The sequence below is a fragment of the Heterocephalus glaber genome, unplaced genomic scaffold (assembly GCF_053883595.1).
Source record: "Heterocephalus glaber isolate CG9 unplaced genomic scaffold, H.glaber_assembly_v1.0 deba00001067, whole genome shotgun sequence".
NCBI lineage: Eukaryota > Metazoa > Chordata > Mammalia > Rodentia > Bathyergidae > Heterocephalus > Heterocephalus glaber.
The window spans coordinates 6,155,004-6,173,683 of record NW_028258187.1 but is presented as its reverse complement, the minus strand read 5'-3'; the positions used below and the strand labels follow the sequence as shown (position 1 = coordinate 6,173,683).

Here is an 18,680-nt window from a genome sequence, read left to right as displayed (position 1 = left end):
AGTGGCTGTGGCATGTGGCCAAGCCACCTACGGGAGGCTCTTTTCCTCCCATGCTATGAGGGTGGGGCACAAACATCTACTGGGCAGATGCCAGAGGGGTGGAAAGAATGTGTCCCCCAAGAAAGACATCATAGGCAAGTTATACACTTAGTTCTCTATTCAGGAAAAATGTATCTTTCCAAAAGCTGTTAAGTTACTTTTAAAAATCTATCTGAGCTCATTGGAGGAGTAAATTTAGTTAAGTCATGATATCTCTCAATACAGTTATTTAACCTACTCTGGCAAGTGAACAAAAGGATCCACCCATAACCGGATGCAGACCTGGTTGTCTTGAGAGTTAACAATGGCCTTAAAAGTAAACCAAGAAACCAATAACAAGGCAATCAGCAGTGTCCCAGAACATGCCTGTACACATGAGAACCAAAGCCCTCAGCGGTTGTTCCAGCCCAAACTGCATCTCCCTGCCTTGTCCTTCAAACAAGTATACTCCAAGCACATTTTCTGTGCAGCTGGAGCCTTTGTTACAGACAGAAGGATCCTGCTTCTGAGGCCACTCCTAACTTTTTAAAAGAGGAATTTGGAAAACTTCCCAGACATTGCACCTGCCCCAGCCCTTGCACCTTGGAGTGTCAGGCCAGTGAGGGAGACAGTGAATTTATTAGTGGTGGACGGGCCACTCTGTCTTTCCCTGCAGCAGCAGTAGGCAAGCCCAGCAAAACCTGTCTGCCAGCCAGCAAAACCCATGCCCGCTTCCTCCCAGCAGCAGGGCCCAGTGAGTGGAAACAAATGCTATTTCCTGGAAGAAATACTACACAGGCCAAATGTTGGACCAGGCAGGTAGCTTCCATGTCCATGTGAGAAAAAAATTACTGTCATCTGTGCATTCTTTTCTTTTATCTTTAAGAAAATTAACAGAAATGGAGCATTTTAAGGGAATGCAATGGTTCAATTTCTAACACTCAGTGATGATTCTGACATACTAGGGAAAGAGGTAAGCGTGCATTTATCTCAATAGATCTCAGCTCAAATATTGTCGATTCATTACAAACATACATCATCAGCCAGTCTCACTAAAGAGAAAGCTATTTACTATTTTAGGTAAAAATAAAAGAATGATATTTAAACTGCATTTTAGAGCTCAAATTCCATTTTATCATCCTCACTTATGCAATATTTTAAAGATGAGGTATTTGCTCCAAAATTACTTTCTTATGTATCAAATGAATATCTTTTTGAGCTGATAGAATAATATATGTATTTTCTTTCCTTTGCATATGACATGAAGTTTTACTGGGTCAGATTCTTTGTCTACGGTTCACTACCCACTCACACTGTAGAAGTGCAAGATATGAAACACGCTAATGGGCCTTCCACCAAGGAAAATACAGCATCAGTCTTCTGCAATCTAACTTTGCATGTCTTTCTACACTTTGTCATTTCTTTAAATAAGAAAAACAAACTCTGTGCCATGAAGAGTTAAAGTTGTGTAGAGCCATTCCTGAACAGTGCTATCAGCAAGTGTAATTCACAGAAGCCACGGGACCTGCAGAATATCTCGATACTAGGAAGAGCAGCAGCACAAGACAAGGAGCCAGGATCATGGACTTTCATGGCCCAATCTTGCCCTTGTTTAAAATTGTGATAGGATATTTTCTGTATTTTTCTCCTGGGTTTCCATTTCTTAAAATATTGTATTAAACTATTACTTACACTAGCCCTAAGATTTCTAGTGCCTTTAAATTTTATGCATGAGGCAAGAGAATTCCTTGAATAGTCCTGGCTCGGAGAAGTTTGTTTTTCCTGAAATTAGTTTTCCCCATAATGCTCACTACAAAATATAGGATATTGGTAGTTCTTACGTTAAAAAAGAAAGGGGGAAAAAGGAATCAATGCGTCAGATACTTGTTAGGAATATGTAACCAAGTAAAGTTGCATGGCTCTCTTGTAATTCTAAGCTTTCATGACCTCATGCTTTGAGAAGCTTAGAAAACACTCAAACATATCTCAAACTCATTTGACCGCAGGACCAAGTGAATATTACTCTGAGAAACATGCTCTACTAAGTAATGTCTGAGAGCTGTCTGAACTTCGATTCGGTAAGCCTGCCTCACCACATCCTTTTCCTTTACTTCACTTATGCCACGCTTTCCCTCAGAATACTAAAAAGATGGACATGTTGACACAATCAGGCTACTGTTATAAAAGGATTGAATTTATATTTCTGTACATAGGCACATGGTGGTAAAAATTTTAAAGGACTATCAAAATAACAGAGAATGCTGTGGAGCTCAGCACCTCTTAAATGAAACAGCGTGAGACACACTTACCAGTAAAGTCAGTACCGAGGCGGTGAGTGGTGCTGGGAAATTTATAATACCCACTTCCTGTGAAACGAGTTCCTTTCATCATGGTGGCCACTGGAGCTGATAGAGACGACGCTCTCCTTTCTAGCTGGTACACAGGCCAGGGCCCGTTTACTTCTTCGGGTGGAAACCATGTAAGATGGATTGTGGTGCTGTTGATTCCTTTCACCAGAGGAGGCCTCAGCTGGGCAGGTGCTACATATTAGAAAACACCAGTTACACCCCAGAATCTGGCCTCTCTCTCTTGCACACAACACAGTCAAAATCAAATCAATGGAGGTCCGCAGGGTTTCAATGATTCTAAGAACTGAAGGCCTATAGTTTATCTCAAATATGACTAAACAAACTTAAATACCTAACAATTACTTAATACAAAATATTCACAAGTAAATGTCTTCTTGGAAATAATTTCTCAGTTTTCCTTGCTAAATAACTGGAATTATAGTAGCCACTGGTGGTGGATCTCTTCACCAAGCAGGTGCACCAATGCCCTGCTTCTGCCCCTGTTGGCTTCCCATGGCTGGCTGTCCACTTCCTCCACGTAGCCCCTCAGCTGAGGGGAAACTGCCTCACCAAGACCTAAAGAGTCCCCAACAAAGCCTGCAGCCAGGGGCCAGCACTGACTGGGAAGTGTGGAGACAGTCTTCTAACCACGACATCAGCTTGGCGCTGCCATTCACAGGGGCTGAGCAAGGAACAGGAAGGATCGGAAAGGGGTTTTGGGGGAAATAAGAGGGAGAGTGAGATCTGACGAGCACTGGGCAGGGCTGAATTGTCACTGAGGTGTGCCAGCCAATGGGAAATCAGGAATAATGGCCTTAGGATGTCACATCTTTTATTTTGTCTTTTAAAAATTGTCAAAAAGTCACTTTTAGAGCTTTAATTTTTTGGAGCAGATTTAGGTTCATAGCCAAGTTGAAAGGAAGGTACAGAGTTTCATTGGATGTCCCACACCCCTCCATATCCATGGTCTCCCATTCTCACTAGCACTATCACTGTCACTAGCAGACACATCCTTATCATCCACAGTCTATAGTGTGCTCGATGTTCACTCCTGGGGTTCCACACTCTCCGGGTTTGATCAGATGTACAATAACATGGATCCATTATCATCACATCCTACACAGTAGTTTCACCACCCCCCAAATCCTGTGCACCTGCCACTCATCCCCATCAACAACTCCCGGGAAACACTCGATTGTTTTTACTGTCACCATAGTTCTGTGCCTTTTCTAAGATGTCACATAGTTGGATTCATACAGCAGGTGGCCTTTTCAGATTGGCTTTTTACACCTATTAACATGCAGGTAATGATAGTTCATTTCTTTTTAGTGCTAAATAATATTCCATTGTCTGTATGCCATTTTTTTGTGTGCATTCACCTACTGAGGAATATCTTGGTTGAGTCCAAGTTTTGATAATTTATAAAGCTGCTGTAAACTCGCTTCACTCGCATGTTTTTTGCCTGGTTACAATTTCTCAATCTCCTTGGGGAACTCCCCAGGAGCACTGTGGCTGGGTCATGGGAAAACAGCATTAAACAGCTGTGTGGGAAAGTGCCCACTGTCCTCCAGTGTGACTGTCCTATTTGCATTCCCCCAGCAACAAGTGAGAAGTCCCGTTGCTCCCAAGCCTCATCAGCATTTGGTGCTCCTAATGTTGGCAACCCTAAGGGATGTGCAGTGGTACCTTGTTTTAATTTGTACTTTTCCCTTTATGTATCATTTGAGGTATATTTTCAAACACCATCTCTATATCATCTTTGGTCAAAAAGCCATCTTCATGTGTTGTTGTCTGAATTTTTTCAGGCTTAGAATTGATTCAAATAGAAACAATCTGTCAAAACCACCCTGTAACCCAGAGTACCCATGGTTTAGCAGTTTATAAACTCTGGTCCAGGCACAAAAGACACTGGGGAGTTTCTCAGGCCTGAAGTAGCCAGGAACACTGCTGACCCTGAAGTGACCGGGCCACCAGCAGTGGCCTCACACCTGGAATAATAGTTGCACCGTACCCTTGAGTACAGTGGGGCTGGGCATGCTTTGAGGTCTTGGGACAATGGCAATTCTTTGGAGTTCCTTGGAAATTCCATGGGTAAAAGAAATTAAGATCTTCTGTATGGCCTGCTAGAAAGGGAGATCAGAGGACAATGACGGCGAATTGAAAATAATGGTTAATGATGGCTAATGGTGGTTACCGTCATTCCCATTTTAAGAGTGTTGGCTGGGTTTGAGAGGTAGAAATGGAGAAAGGAACAAGCCATACTCATGAAGCCTACTTAGTAAGAATCCAAAGTAAGGCCATAATTTACAACCCATACAGACAGAAACATTTCCTGCTGCAATAAACATAAATCAAAATGATGTGAAGGCAAGAATTGAAACTCTAAAATCAGGAAAAGAAACCCACTGTAAAAGACCTTAGAAAAACAACTATTTGTTACCCTTTTTGTGGTACTGGGAATCAAACTCAGGGCCTTGATTTTTGCCAGGCAGGTGCTGTGCAGCTGAGCTATATCCCCAGCCCTATTTGTTACCTTTTAGAATGTGGCCAGCTTTCCAAAGAGAAACATTTAGTTGTGATTCTACTTCAACTTTTAATAGGAAAGGCACCAAGCAGAAAGTTCATTGACTTACAAAGTATCCATTGCTATCATCTTCTGCTACTGAAACCCATGTGATAGTTCTATTTTTATACGTGTATGAATCCAAAAATTACATTATTTCTTTTATCATTCACTGCCAAAATTCAGCTAAATAGTGGGTTATTAAAGATTTTGTCCTACAACCTATGATTCCACTTCAAAATAATCCAAAAGAAAATAAAAGAATAAGTGGTCCAGAAACTCCTCCCATTAAGCTTGTCTTCAGAGTTTGGAGGTCTATCCTTGTGTTAAAATTCCAGCAGGCCACAGTTGGTCATGAGTTTAACTGAGGCTGCCTGAGATTCGTCAGTCCTGGGCTTAGGATTGCAAGCAACAGAATAATTACATAATTTTCTATTGTCTAATTTTTATTAGAAACATAACAATGGGATTTTGAGCTTTTCTGGTACATTCTCTGCATTCCACTTAAGATTCTCCAGTGTTTTGGGATATAGGGACCTGAACTTTTTACTTTGAAAACCACCATGTAGCCCAGTGATAGGCAAGAGATCTTTCTCCAGTGCTGCAAATGTTGCAGATTCATCCCACGTTAGCTAAATATTTAGAAGGATGCATTGGCCTCTGCACTTCTTACTAATGGATGATGTTGCTATTGTTTAAAGACCAGCCTCTTCCTCAAGGCTGCAGGTGTTTGACAGGCAGAACACAAACCTCTCCTGATGCCACCACCACTGAATGGGGTGAGAGTTTTGTACCACCGCCCTCTTCAGAATGCTTTCCTGCTCCATAGCCCCATCATAAGCACTGCTACATTAAAAATATAAATTCAGAGTTAAAACCACAAAGGAATGCCTGTACCTCTGCAGTCATTGTTGTTTAATACCTCCTAAAAGTGAGGGCACACATTTGTTTTTATGTTGGCAAAAGATTATCACCAGTAAGGGAACTCTTACATGGAGAGTCCACAAAAGTTTATGTTGACCTTTGATCTTAGTTACTTTGTAGGTCCCTGAGACACAATAGCCAATACACACAATTTAAAGGAAGAAAGGTTGATTTTAGCTCATGTTTTTAGTTTGTAGTTAGCTGGCTCAAGGCCAGGATGGCATGGTAGAGGGGTGTGGTGGAGAGCTGCTCAGGGCAGGATAGGAAGCAGATGGAGATCAAGGGAGGAGCCAGGAAGGGAGATATAACCTTGCTGCTCACGCCCACATGACCTGTGACTTCCAATCAGGTCTCATCCCCAACACAAGTCATCATCTGATGTCCCTACACCCCCTGCCTTTCCAAAGTTTCCACCTCTGAATACAGGAGGCTGTAGAGGGACAGGCAGATACATCCTCAGACTCTGACAAGTCATGGAGCACTGCCTTTGATCTGCAGGAGAACCATCCCACCGTGCCATTAGACTGCTCTTCAGACATCAACTGAGAACAAGTTGAAGCACAGTATATTTTTCATCTTTCTGCTTTTAAAATCCCTCTCCAGCTGGTATACTCACATAAAGGAGGCCAACAAGCCTGTGGAAAGGTGCCCACCCGACTGACCACCCTTTTAACAGTTCCATTCAGACCGGAAGAACGAATGAAGTGAAGTTGTCTATCAATTACATGAGACGGGTCACAAACTCAGAGACCCACGGAGAGATTGGAATAATGAAGGATTATTTGTCAGATTATCAAAGCAAAGGGACTATAGATACAAACAAATATGGCCTTTCAATATTTCTTAATTCTGAAGTAGTAAATTAAGAGATAACATTAATGAAAAGGACTCTGCAGGCTTAGGGAGTATATTTCACTTTTTAATTTCAATTGCTGCACATATTTTAGGAAAAATCACTTAAAATTTATAAGTGCTTTGATTTTTCCCTTCTACACTAGGAGGATAAATTTTCAGTAAAATATTTCAGCAGTAACTGCTGTGTCCAAGAAAACACATAATTACTTTAAGGTTTGCAAAACAAGTCTGTACAAATGCAAGACGCTATTATTACTAACCATTTACACATCTTTCAAACTAGATATTGTAAAAGGACACAATTCATCCACGTTCAAAATCTATCTGGCTTTGCTTAGAAGTCCTAGTGTAAATGTACAGTAGAAAACGAACCTTCAATTCCATCATTTCAAAGAAGAGCATCTGATGTATTTTTTCATTGGGGTTGAAATTACAATGGTTTTGTGGGTTTTTAAAAAATAACACAGCAATTGAGGTTCTAGTCCCTTTCTTCTATTGTATGGATTCTTTATAAAATGCTCTGCTAATCTACATTTTTCTTTATGCAGCATTTATTACTTTATAATCTGATAAATAGCATTTCATAATGAATAAATTTATACTTTCAAAATTTATGTAGCATGGGATTTTGAGCAACATGAGATAGGAACTGAGCAGAGACATTTGGCGACACACAGGTCTTTTTCGATGGAAGTTTTTCCTTTGTTTTCAAGGAAGAATCAGTAGTTCCCTACACAGCAGTGTCACTGGATGAGTTCAGACAGCACCATCTTTCTGTTCCGAAGACAGGAGTCCAGGAAGGAGCAGCCCCTCCATGCCCAGGGCCGAGGAGGGAGCAGAATGACACAAGACACCTCAGGCACTTTGTCAGTGGAGAATAACTCAGACTTTCTCTCAAGGATGTCGCATTGTGCCAGACATGCAACTTACCCATGAGAACATGCATTTAAAGTCCTGGGACCAGGACACAAGCAAGATGTCCCCAGCAGGCAATGACCCTCCTGTGCTTCTGGCCAATCAGCCTCCAAAACAAGGAAGGATTCCCCAACAAATTTCAAGATGCCTCAGTGCTGCCTAGTTGACCATCAATTTTAAGATGTGAGAAAGGAGAGCAAAATACATTTTGCTACTTCCTTGTTTACTTGTCTCCTTGTGGGAGGATATGCAGAGTAGACTTCATTGTGGTTCTAGATCGGCTGTAAGACTGTGATTATGGATGAAACATTGGCTAATTCATTATCTGGTCTCTGTGTTCTTCCATTTCCTCTTTTGTTCAAGAGTAATAGAGTTGGCATGTGATCTCAGCACCCCGGGAGGCTAAGGCAGGAGGATTGTAAGTCAGGCCCAGCCTGGGCAATTTAGCAACTTAAGGAGACCCTGTCTTGAAGTACAAAATGAAATGGGTGTGGATGTGGCTCAGTGGCTCAAAACCTGAGTAGTTCAATCCCCAGTACCACAGCAAAGAAAGTGCTAGATGCGGTTATGTCTAGGATCTCTTAAGGTTCAGAATTCTATGGCAGTAATTGGAAAGCAGCACTTCTCAGTTAGCAAACATGAAGAGAGGAGAGACTTCATGGTTCCTTTAGTCCTTGAGGAAGCTAGTCAGAGCCCTGCTGTCCCTTGACTCCAGCGGCCATACAAGCATCCTGATTTCCTCTGTGTTTCATGACAGAAAGAAAGGCTAAAAACCACTGTGAATTGGGTGAACAAACATTGCCATAACCAGTTGCCGTTCTGGCGATAACAATTCAAACACAATTTGGCAAACACACATCGCCTTAGTTACCATTCCAGGGAGGATGATAATTTGCACATAACTAGGATCCTATAGGTGAAGAGGGAAGAGGACCCATTATTTCTGAACTGCACAGATAGTGGCAATGATGACAGCACCTACCGTTCCCTGAAGTCCACTATTAATAAAAAGCAGTTGCTTGGTCTGTAATTATGGCATCCTTGCTACCCAAACCTGAAGCTTTTATGGGGCTTATGCAATTAACTACTTAAATGTATCGTAACACTTGCTTCTCTGACAGCGAAATATTGATTTTTTAATCATTTTCAAGTCTCCTCCAGCACAAATAAATGTACTACAGTTACAGTTAATGCACTGTGTACATGCATTAAATGCTTGTGTGACACAATTTATTATTTTGTGATATATAGAATTGAAGACTGGCTTCTCAGAAAGTAGCATCAGTGATCTAACACCAGGATGGGAACTACCGGTGTCCTTGAGCCTCCAAATTCTCTAACTTCAAAAACCTTTTTTAATAGGACACTTAGGCTTTCCAAAAAGGAGGGGTACTCAATATAAATCTTTTATATATGTCAGTGTGGGAGAAAATTTTAAATCACCTACAGAGAAGATACAGTTTATACTTCTTTAAAGGTGTCACTGTGGGACCTAATGCAACTTGGTTCCGATGAATTTTTGCCTATTTAATTTCTTTCCTTGCATCTTTTTAGGGCACATCTGTCAAAATATTTTGGATACTACAGCCTCTCCAAATCAGTCAATTTCTGCATATTTTAGTTGTGTTGTTTTAATGCCTTAGTACAAGACATGTAGCTGGTGCAATGTAAAGTTAAGACTGTTTTTGTTTTTGTTTTTTAAATGTGATTTCTACATGCTATTTCCCCATGCCAAAAAGGCCACTGGAAATCCAGACAAAGTCACATAGCTGAAAGCAGCCCTGGCAAGTGAGGTCATTCCATATTTCACAAATATGTCATTTCCTGAGGTACATTCACACACTCAAAATTGAAGTTGGTGAGTAAAAAGCAGTTAATTTTGTTTTGTTAGAAATAATATCATTTTAGTTTTAGCGTCTAAGACAGATGCCAGCATTTCACTCTGAACAGATGGTAATTCCATCTAATAGTGCATCTCTGTATTAGTAAGGTCTGTTGTGTATACAAACAGTAATAAACACTAGGTAAGGATCAAAATAAATTTTAATTGTTGACATTAAATCCTGGCAGCCACAGTTCTAAGGCTGCAATATTCCTTTTTCAAGTCTGTCAGATCACGAATGCTGCAAAAGCTTGTCTCCCAGCTGCCAAACCCCCAGTTCCAATAAAAACATGTTTGTATACTCCCAGCCATGGCCTGCCACCACGATGGCCATGCACACACTGACAAAATTCTTCATGAATGACACGGGACTGGTGCTCCCGCCTGTGTAATGACCTGCCAGTGGGTTTTTCAAATGCTCCTGAAGGACCAAACATTTAGTTAAGACACCAGTAGAAAATGGTACATCCAATGGTTATATTAGGGGCCACCGTGCTGCCACAGCCATTTTCTGAGCATGCTAAGTGTAGACTCCCATCCAACTGGCTTCATTCTCTTTGCCACCCTAGGCATTCCTAAACTTCTCCGAAAGTGACCTCCTTCCCTCATCTTGTTTGTTTTGCCCCGGGTTTGAAGCATGTCCCTGACAAGCACAAGGATCATCAGCAGTGCCTTCTAGAGAGTTGCCGGGATCAGGACTGCCAGTGAGCACAGATCTGCTTCTCATAATGCCTCCAGTGAGCTGGCGTTTCAAAGAGTAACCCCAGTTTATTCGAGGAAGCTGCCATGTTTTGAAAAAAATCATTTAAAAAACCAGTTTGCCATTCAGGTGACTGTTCAATAATAAACATGCTTTGCAATTATATTTCTTTAAAAAATGGATATATTTTTTTAATCATGAAAAATATATTGCTTCCACCATATGGGACAACCAACGACTCACCAACCGATTTAAGATGCAGCATATTGAGCTGACCATATGTTACAGTGCTGTTGAATGGCTGAGTGATTCATGCCCGTCACATTCTAGTATATCAATTAAAGCTCCTTGAAGTCTGCATGATTTGTGTCTCTGTTATTAAACCCTGCTAATTCATCCCACTTACACATCTGTTATAAATCTCTAGGAGTGCTGCATGATTCATGGCAATCTGTGAGCACGCTACAGCAAATTCTTCTCCTTGTAATTAACAGTAAATTGTTTTACTGCCATGCAATGAATTTTTCAGTTATATTGCAAATGAACTCCTAAATGTGCGGTTCTTTCCTAAGAACTGACTTATATCATTAGGCAATTAAAAAGTATTGCTTTGAACCAAAAGCTTTTAATCAAGAGAAATACAACTTAAACACTGCTTAAGAGCCATGGAAATTTGACATGGTGGTTAGAAGTGTAAAATAATTTCTGTTGAAAGAGCAAAACAAACAAACAAACAAAACTTTCTGTAGACTCAGGATTTCTCTGATGCCAGTCAGGACATAAGCACTGCCTGAAAACACTGGGAGAGACAAGTTTCTGCACAGATACTGTTTATCTTACAAGTTACTTAAATCACCTGTCATTACTGAATTTCTCAAGCCGCTTTACACTTCTCTAATTGTAAAACAGTGCCTTTATTCCTGAAATAAATAATTGGATAATTAGCCAAGTTGAATCATCAGAGGATTCCAGTGCTGCTCAAGTGTTCTTGTCAAAGGTGAAGCAAATTTATTTCAGCTCGCCTCGGCAGCCCTTTGAAAGGCTTTGATTTTTTTTTTTCCTCCACTTTCTTGGCAGCCGGCTCAGATTCATGAGTCCATGCATCAAGTCAGTAGTTTAACAACAAATGGAATTAAATTCAAAGAAGGGAAACTAATTGAAGGACAGCAACAAAAGTGTTTGGTAATATGCTTTTTAATATGGCATGCCACATTTGCATGATAATTTTTCCTTTTTAGCATGGAGCAGAAAGTGACTAGCTTAATGAGGGATTATTCCAGACAGGAAAAACAAAATGCATTCATAACTAAGAACAACGATTGTATTATGAGACAAAAACAGGCAACCTCGGAGAAGTAACTGGATGATTGGTTTATGCATTATGAATAAAAAGGTAGAAAAATATTTATATTAGTATTCACTAATGACTATATATACAAGATTGTTGTAATTAAAATTATAAATTAACATATTAAGAGTGCTGGTATAATCCTATTCACAATGAAAAGACTTATGTACCTGCATGCAAAACAATGTGTGTTTTCAACCCAGCAGCAAACACACTATACATTTCACTTTGGATTCCCAGGGGAAGGGAAACCAATGCAGCACTAATTACTTGCTTAACGGGTGATGGGTGGCGGCTCTAAGCTGGGAGTGTGGAGGTCACTCTATGCCAGGCAAAAGAAATACCACACTGTTCCTTCGAGAGCGACTCTCCAAACAGAATTTCTGAAAGCAAAGATTTAAATCGTGCTCAATATGCAAAGGGAGAAATGTGCAAATTTCCTAAGTTAAAAGAGTAACCTTTTTTAAAAGGTGATAAGGATTTTAAAAGGGCCCAGGTCACCAGCTTACTGCTCCCACCCAACTACAGTCAACCCCAAAAGCCACCAGTGACCCTGATTCCGGATGTTGTAAGGAGAGATGGGCAACTCTCCCGGGAGAATACCTCCCTAAAATCAGATTTCAAGCCTGTGGCAGGCACTGAAATCAAAGGATCAAAATCATAGTTAAAAATATATTTAAAACAAATAAAACTCGAATCATAATTTTCCAAGATTTTTCATGAAACAGCCAGATAAAAGTTTACAAGTATCTTTTTTGTTTGCACAGCTAAGACTTAAGGAGGCAATGCATTGTGTAGGATTTACCGCTTCTAAAAGGCTGAATACCACTTCTAAGTTACAATGCTTTTGTTCAGAATGTTTGAATGGCCGAAGGCCTTCTTTCATTTCTGACAGTGAGCTCATCACACTACATTAGACTTCACCTCCCTGCAGAGCCACTGGGCTCACTGGAGCCATGTGCACTTTCCAAAATAGTAATGCCACTGCCAGACATGACAGTGGAGGAATCCCACAGCAGCAGGCCAACTTTTATTCCTTTCCTACTCCAAACCTGTCTACTATTCAATAGCATTGTCCTTCACAATGCTTATTTCTAGGACTTGGTATCTGTAAGTCTCACCCAGATATTTACTCTGGGAAAATTTTAGAAAAAACCCATCTATGTATGCATAGAAAATAGGGGAGGCAAAAAGGATATTGAATATATAACAGGTGGGCTTTTTTGCATTTAGACAAAAACAACTAAGTTTCTTCTCACTGATCTGAACACACCTGAAAATGGCTCATTTTATATGAAAACAAATCACAACCAAAAATTATTTTCCCTACCATTGCATGTAAATGACTATTTTCTTCTTGGCAAATGGGGAGTCAGATAATTCTGGCAAAATATAGAAGGGATTAAGACATAGACTTTTTCCCCTTTGAAAACCACTAAAATCATTTTTCCTTCAGAAAAGAAAGGACTTTAAATGAGAACAGAAGTTAATGCCATAATTTAAAAGTGGAAGCTCATAGATGGGGAATTGTGCCAACACTCAAAGAACCACGGGTTTGAAATTTGACATTGTTTTCTCTAGCCACAGGCAGTGCAAGCCACGCACCCCCTTCTCGTCCATACACCCCCCAGAAAGCCTCCAGGACCCCTCCCTTTACTCAGATTTCTCCTGCTGTCCCTCCAGCCTGTGGCATGACGGGCACATCCTCCTGCTAGAACTCTCTTTCAGTGGGTTTGCTGCAGTCCTCCCTCTTTCCCTAGCTCTGGGCATCTTTCCTCTGTTCCCTACCCTTTGCCTTCCCTTGTTATTCAGAAATGCAAGAATTCACTGAGTTACAGACTCTTCCACCTTCTATTCTGTGTTTTCTCTGCCTTCACTAATTCTTTATCATTGGCAGCCTCCTCCCCCATCTATATAGAGATAATTACTCAAAGCACATCATTTCTAAGTTCCAAATTTGCTTATTTTGTCCCACATACTAAATGATCAAACAAAACCAGGTAAGTTTATTTTTCCTGTAAAATCTTCCTTCATTTTTTCCCATTTTATTTAGTGGCAGCCCCATGGTTTGCGCTCTTTAGTATCATCTTCAATTCCTCCCTCTTGTTCCCCTGTGGATGTCTCCTCTCCTCTATAAGCTCATTCCCTTCCATTCTTTCTGTCCTCACTTCTATTTATTCTATTGACTTTCTGTTGCCTCTAAGAAAATGAAAATCTGACTCCAAACCCTCTCTTCTCATCTCTTCTGCAATCTACTGGCAGAGAAGTCTTCATAAATCCCAGCAGTACCAAGAATGGTCACCCTCTGAGAGTGACCAGCACATGTACACGCTCAGTCAATGCCCGTGAACATCTTTGCCAATCATTTATGCTCAATCTATCATGTCGTGTAGTGAGATAATTCCCCAGTGTCACAAATCAAAGTCACCTATCACATTTCTCTTCCCATAGCTTTCTGGTAAGCTTTCCAACAACCCTCAGCCTAGAACCACATGGTGTTAGTCCCACTTGTTAGTCCCACTTCTTCATCAAAATACTGCATGAATTATCTTTGAGTCTATTCACAGTGCTTTCCATAGAAAACTTTCAATAGACGCTCACTGAATGAAGCCTATAAAGGTAGTAATGATATGTGTAGGGCACATTATTTAGCTAGCAAACAGCAAATCTGAGACTTACAGTTTTGACACAAATGCAATGGACATCACAGCTCTGAATGACATACTTTTTATAGAAATTAAAAAATGCCTTCAGACTTTAAGTTATCCTAAAGTTTATGTTGTAATAAAACCAATTTTAGGACTCTCCATTGTTATATATGTGCTATAATAATATTATAAAACTAAAGTTTGCACAATAAACATCTCAATTTGGTAACACTAAAAATTCTATAGCATTTATTCACTGAATAATAAAATGTACAATACTTGTAAAATAAATATTTGTATAAAATGCTGTACAATATAATATTTGATACTAACAAATTTTATTGAGAATTTATTCTGTGATGAGCACCGCTTGAAATGTTTCATACCCATTAACTCTTTTTAATCCTCATAAAAACATTACGAAATACACTATCCTTATTTATAAATCAGAAGACTAAGGAACAGAATTTACATAGTCCAGCTGAGGGCACACAGCCCAGTGGCATACAGTAAATGGCAGGGCCCAAGTTCAAACACTTGCATTCTGGCTTAGTAGTTTTCCCTTAAATATATTTTAAAAATAGAAGCAAAGCACAGAGAGAAATAAAAACCATTTGTCATCCCACAAAATCTATATGAATAAATTCTTATTTTCCAAAGCTAAGTAATGAGGACACCTGATGAGGATACAAGATATGTCCACAGCCTGCTTTCCCAGGATAAAACGGTAGACAGAGAATTCAGAATGCTGAGATTACTCCTTCTGGCATCAGGGCTGGCCTGAATCCTTCTCTCCAGTAGCTAAAGAGAGCAGCACAGAGCCTCAGGGAAACTCACTGCTGCCAACAACTAAGGTGATGGTATCACGATGTTATCACAGTGCACAGGGCAAGGACAACCTGCCCTCCAGACATTTCTCTTCCTTTCCTCTTTCTGTCTCCAGGATCCCACCAGTCCCTAGACCAGGCACAGCTCTCCTCAGCTCCCTTCCCATTATTAGTACAAAACACTCAACATCTGCAAGGTAAAGAAAGAGCTCATTTTGGCTTTTGGTTTTCAGAGGATTCAGTCCATGGTTGGTCAACTCCAAGGCAGGGAGCGTGTGGTGGAAGGGCATGGTAGAAGAAAGCTGAACAGTCCATGGCAGTCAGGAAGCAGAGAAAGAAGGAGCTGGGGTGGGAGAGGCACCCTCGGAAGTCACACCCCCAGAGACCACCTCTTCCCACGGGGCCTCACCTCCTATCAGCACATCGCACCACAAACTCATCAGTGCCTCAGTGCCCTGGTGCGTAGAGTTCCCATACCACTAACAGTATTCGGCACTGTTTTAAAAACTCTAGGAGGAAGGTTATAACACAATATTAACAGTGGCTATCTAGTTGCACTAGATGACTTTTTTAAAAAATTAATTTTATTGGTACATTTTAGGCATACAATATAATGACATTCATCATCAAAAATTTGCACCTTTATATAATCTCCCTGGTTCTTATTTTTTCCCCATTCCCCTGACCTCCCTTCAACCCCTTCATCCCGCCCTATTTACAAAGACTTTGTTTTCATGTTTTCACATTTTTTCTTCTCCCTACTTTCCTTTTCCCTACCCCTCCCACTTCCCCTTCCCCTTTGCCCCTTTTCTTCCTATTTCACATTATTTAGCATACCTTTTAGTCCTTATTTACACTTTCAGGTTCTCACACTAGAGAAATTATTCAGTATTTACACATGTGTGTCCTATTTATTTCACTTAAGACTATCGCCTCAATGTGCATCCATTTAGCAATAAATGTTTCTAATTTCTCATTCTTTATGGCTGAGTAGCACTCCATTTTATATAAAAAAAACACATTTTCTTTATCTAGTCTTCAGTTGATAGGCATCTGGGCTGCTTCCAATACAAATTGTGTTGCTATGAACATGTGTGTACATATATCATGGCGGTATGATTCTTTTAATTCTTTGGGGAAGATCCCCAGCAGGGGAGTAGCTGGGTCAAATGAGACTTCCAGTCCTAGTACTTTGAGGTATCTTCATACTGATTTCCACAGTGGTTGCACCAGTCTACACTCCCACCAGCAGTGGAGCAGTGTTCCTCTTTCCCCACAGCCCCGCCAGCATTTGTTATTGGTGGATTTCATGATAGCAGCCATTCTTTCTGGGATGAGATGGAATCTCAGAATTGTTTTCATTTGCATCTCTCAAATGACCAGTGATGCTGAACATTTTTTCATGTTTATTTGCTGTTTCTACTTCTTTGTCTGAGAAATCTCTGTTCATTTCAGATGCCCATTTTGGATGGGGTCTTTAAGTTTGGGAGGTCTAATTTTTTAAAATTCTTTATAGATTCTAGATAGTAGACGTTTGTCTGAGGAACAGCAGGTGAAAATTTTTTTCCACACTGTGGGTTGTCTCTTCACACTATTGGTGGTTTCTCTTGCCGTGCAGAAGGTTTTTAAGAAGAGATTCCACTTGTTGATTGTTTGTGGTAGTTTATGGGCAACTGAGGTTTTGTTCATAAAATCTTTTCATATATCAATATCTTCAAGAGTTCTACCTAACTTCTGTTCCAGCTGGTTCAGCATTTCTGTTTTAATATTTAGATCTTTAATCCATTTTGATTTTAGTTTAGTGCATGGTGAGAGATATAGGTCGAGTTTTAATCTTTGGCAAGTTGAAGCTCAATTTTTCCAGCAGCATTTATTAAAGAGACTATCTTTCCTCCAGTGAGGGTGTTTAGCTCCTTTATCAAAGATGAGATAGCTGAGTGTGTCTGGCATTGTTTCTGCATCTTCTAATCTGTTCCACTGGTCCCCAGGTCTGTTTCTTTGCTAGTACTATGCTGTTTTTATCACAGTAGCTTTGTAGTATAGTTTCAAGTTCAGGGTTGTGATACCCCCTGCCATGTCTCTGTTACCTAGAATTGCTTTTGCTATTCTGGGTCCCTTCTTGTTCCAAATCAATTTTTTGATTCTTTTCCCAAGGTCTGTGAAGTATGCTGCTGGATTTCAATTTGGATTGCATTGAATCTGTATAGCAGTTTTGGAAGTATGGTCATTTTCACTATGTTGATTCCTCGTACCAAGGAGCAAGGGATGTCTTTCCATTTTCTGATATCATCTTCAATCTCTCTTTTCAGAGTGTTATACTTTTCAGAGAAGAGGTCTTTGATTTATTTTGTTAGGTTGATTCCTAGGTATTTCAGTTTTTTGGATGCTATTGTGAAAGGAATTATTTGCCTGCTTCTCTCTCAGTGACTCTCTCATTTGTGTAGAGGAAAGCTATTGATTTTTGTGTGTTGATCTTGGATCCAGCTACTTTACTGAATTTGGTTATTAAGGCTAGAAGACTTTTGGTGAAGTTCTTGGGGTCTTCTATGTAGAGTATCATGTCATCTGCAAATAATGATAATCTGACTTCTTCATTTCCTATCTTTATTCCTTTTATTTCTTTCTCTTGTCTAATTGTTGTGGCCAGTGTTTCCAAAACTATACTGAACAGGAGTGGTGATAGTGGACATCCTTGTGTTGTTCCTGATTTTAGTGTGAAGGATTTCAGTTCTTGACCATTCAGTATGATATTGGCTGTTGGTTTTTCATAGATGGCTTTTATCAGATTGATTTAGAGACCATCTATTCCAATTTTTTTTAGGTTTATCATAAATGCATGTTCGATTTTTTTCAAATGCTTTTTCTGCATCTATTGAAATGAGCATATAATTTTTGTCCTTGGCTCTATTGATATAGTGTATTACATTTATTAATTTGCATATGTTGAACCATCCCTGTATCCCTGGGATGAATCCCACTTGGTCAGGGTGTATGATCTTCTTGATGATCTTCTGCATTCTATTTGCCAGTATCATTTTTTTCCATTAAGTTTATTGGTACATTTTAGGTATAAAATACAGCTACATTCATCATTGGGATCTTGTACCTTTACATGATGTATCTTGGTTCTTATTTTTTTCCCCATTTCCCTCCCCTCCCTTGACCCCCTCCACAATTCCCCATTTACAAATATTTTGTTTCCATTTTTTCCTTTTCTCATATTTTTCTTTTCCCTTTTTCCCTTTCCCCTACCCCTCCCACTTGCCCAACTCCTTTAGACCTTTCTCCCTATTACACAGTATCAATTATACATTTTTAAAAATTACAATATCAAGATTTAGAGGACATTACCACAGATGTTACAGAATTTAAATGGACATAGAAAGCATATTACAAAAAGCTTTTTTGAAATAAATTTGACAACTTCTATGAAGAAAGAACCTTGGAAGACAAATTAATAAAACTGACTCTGGAAGAAATATAAAATTTGAATAGCACCTATTAAAGAAAGTATATTCCTAGCTTGAAAACCTACCTATATGACAACAGGCTCATTAACATTTTAATTGATAAATTATATTAAATATTTAAAGCAGAAAAAAGAAGGAACACGTCTCCCCTCATTTTTGAAAATCAACATTGTGGTAATAAT

At 39.7% G+C, this 18,680-nt stretch overlaps 1 protein-coding gene across 1 annotated transcript in view; it reads right to left on the bottom strand.

Annotated features, from left to right (window-relative positions):
• The window catches only part of Ush2a (usherin), a 692,185-nt gene that overhangs the window by 462,086 nt on the left and 211,419 nt on the right, over positions 1 to 18,680 (bottom strand). The window contains exon 20 of the mRNA XM_013066500.3: positions 2,328 to 2,558. Within this exon, the coding sequence (XP_012921954.2) occupies positions 2,328 to 2,558 (231 nt within the window). The remainder of the gene's footprint in view (positions 1 to 2,327; positions 2,559 to 18,680) is intronic.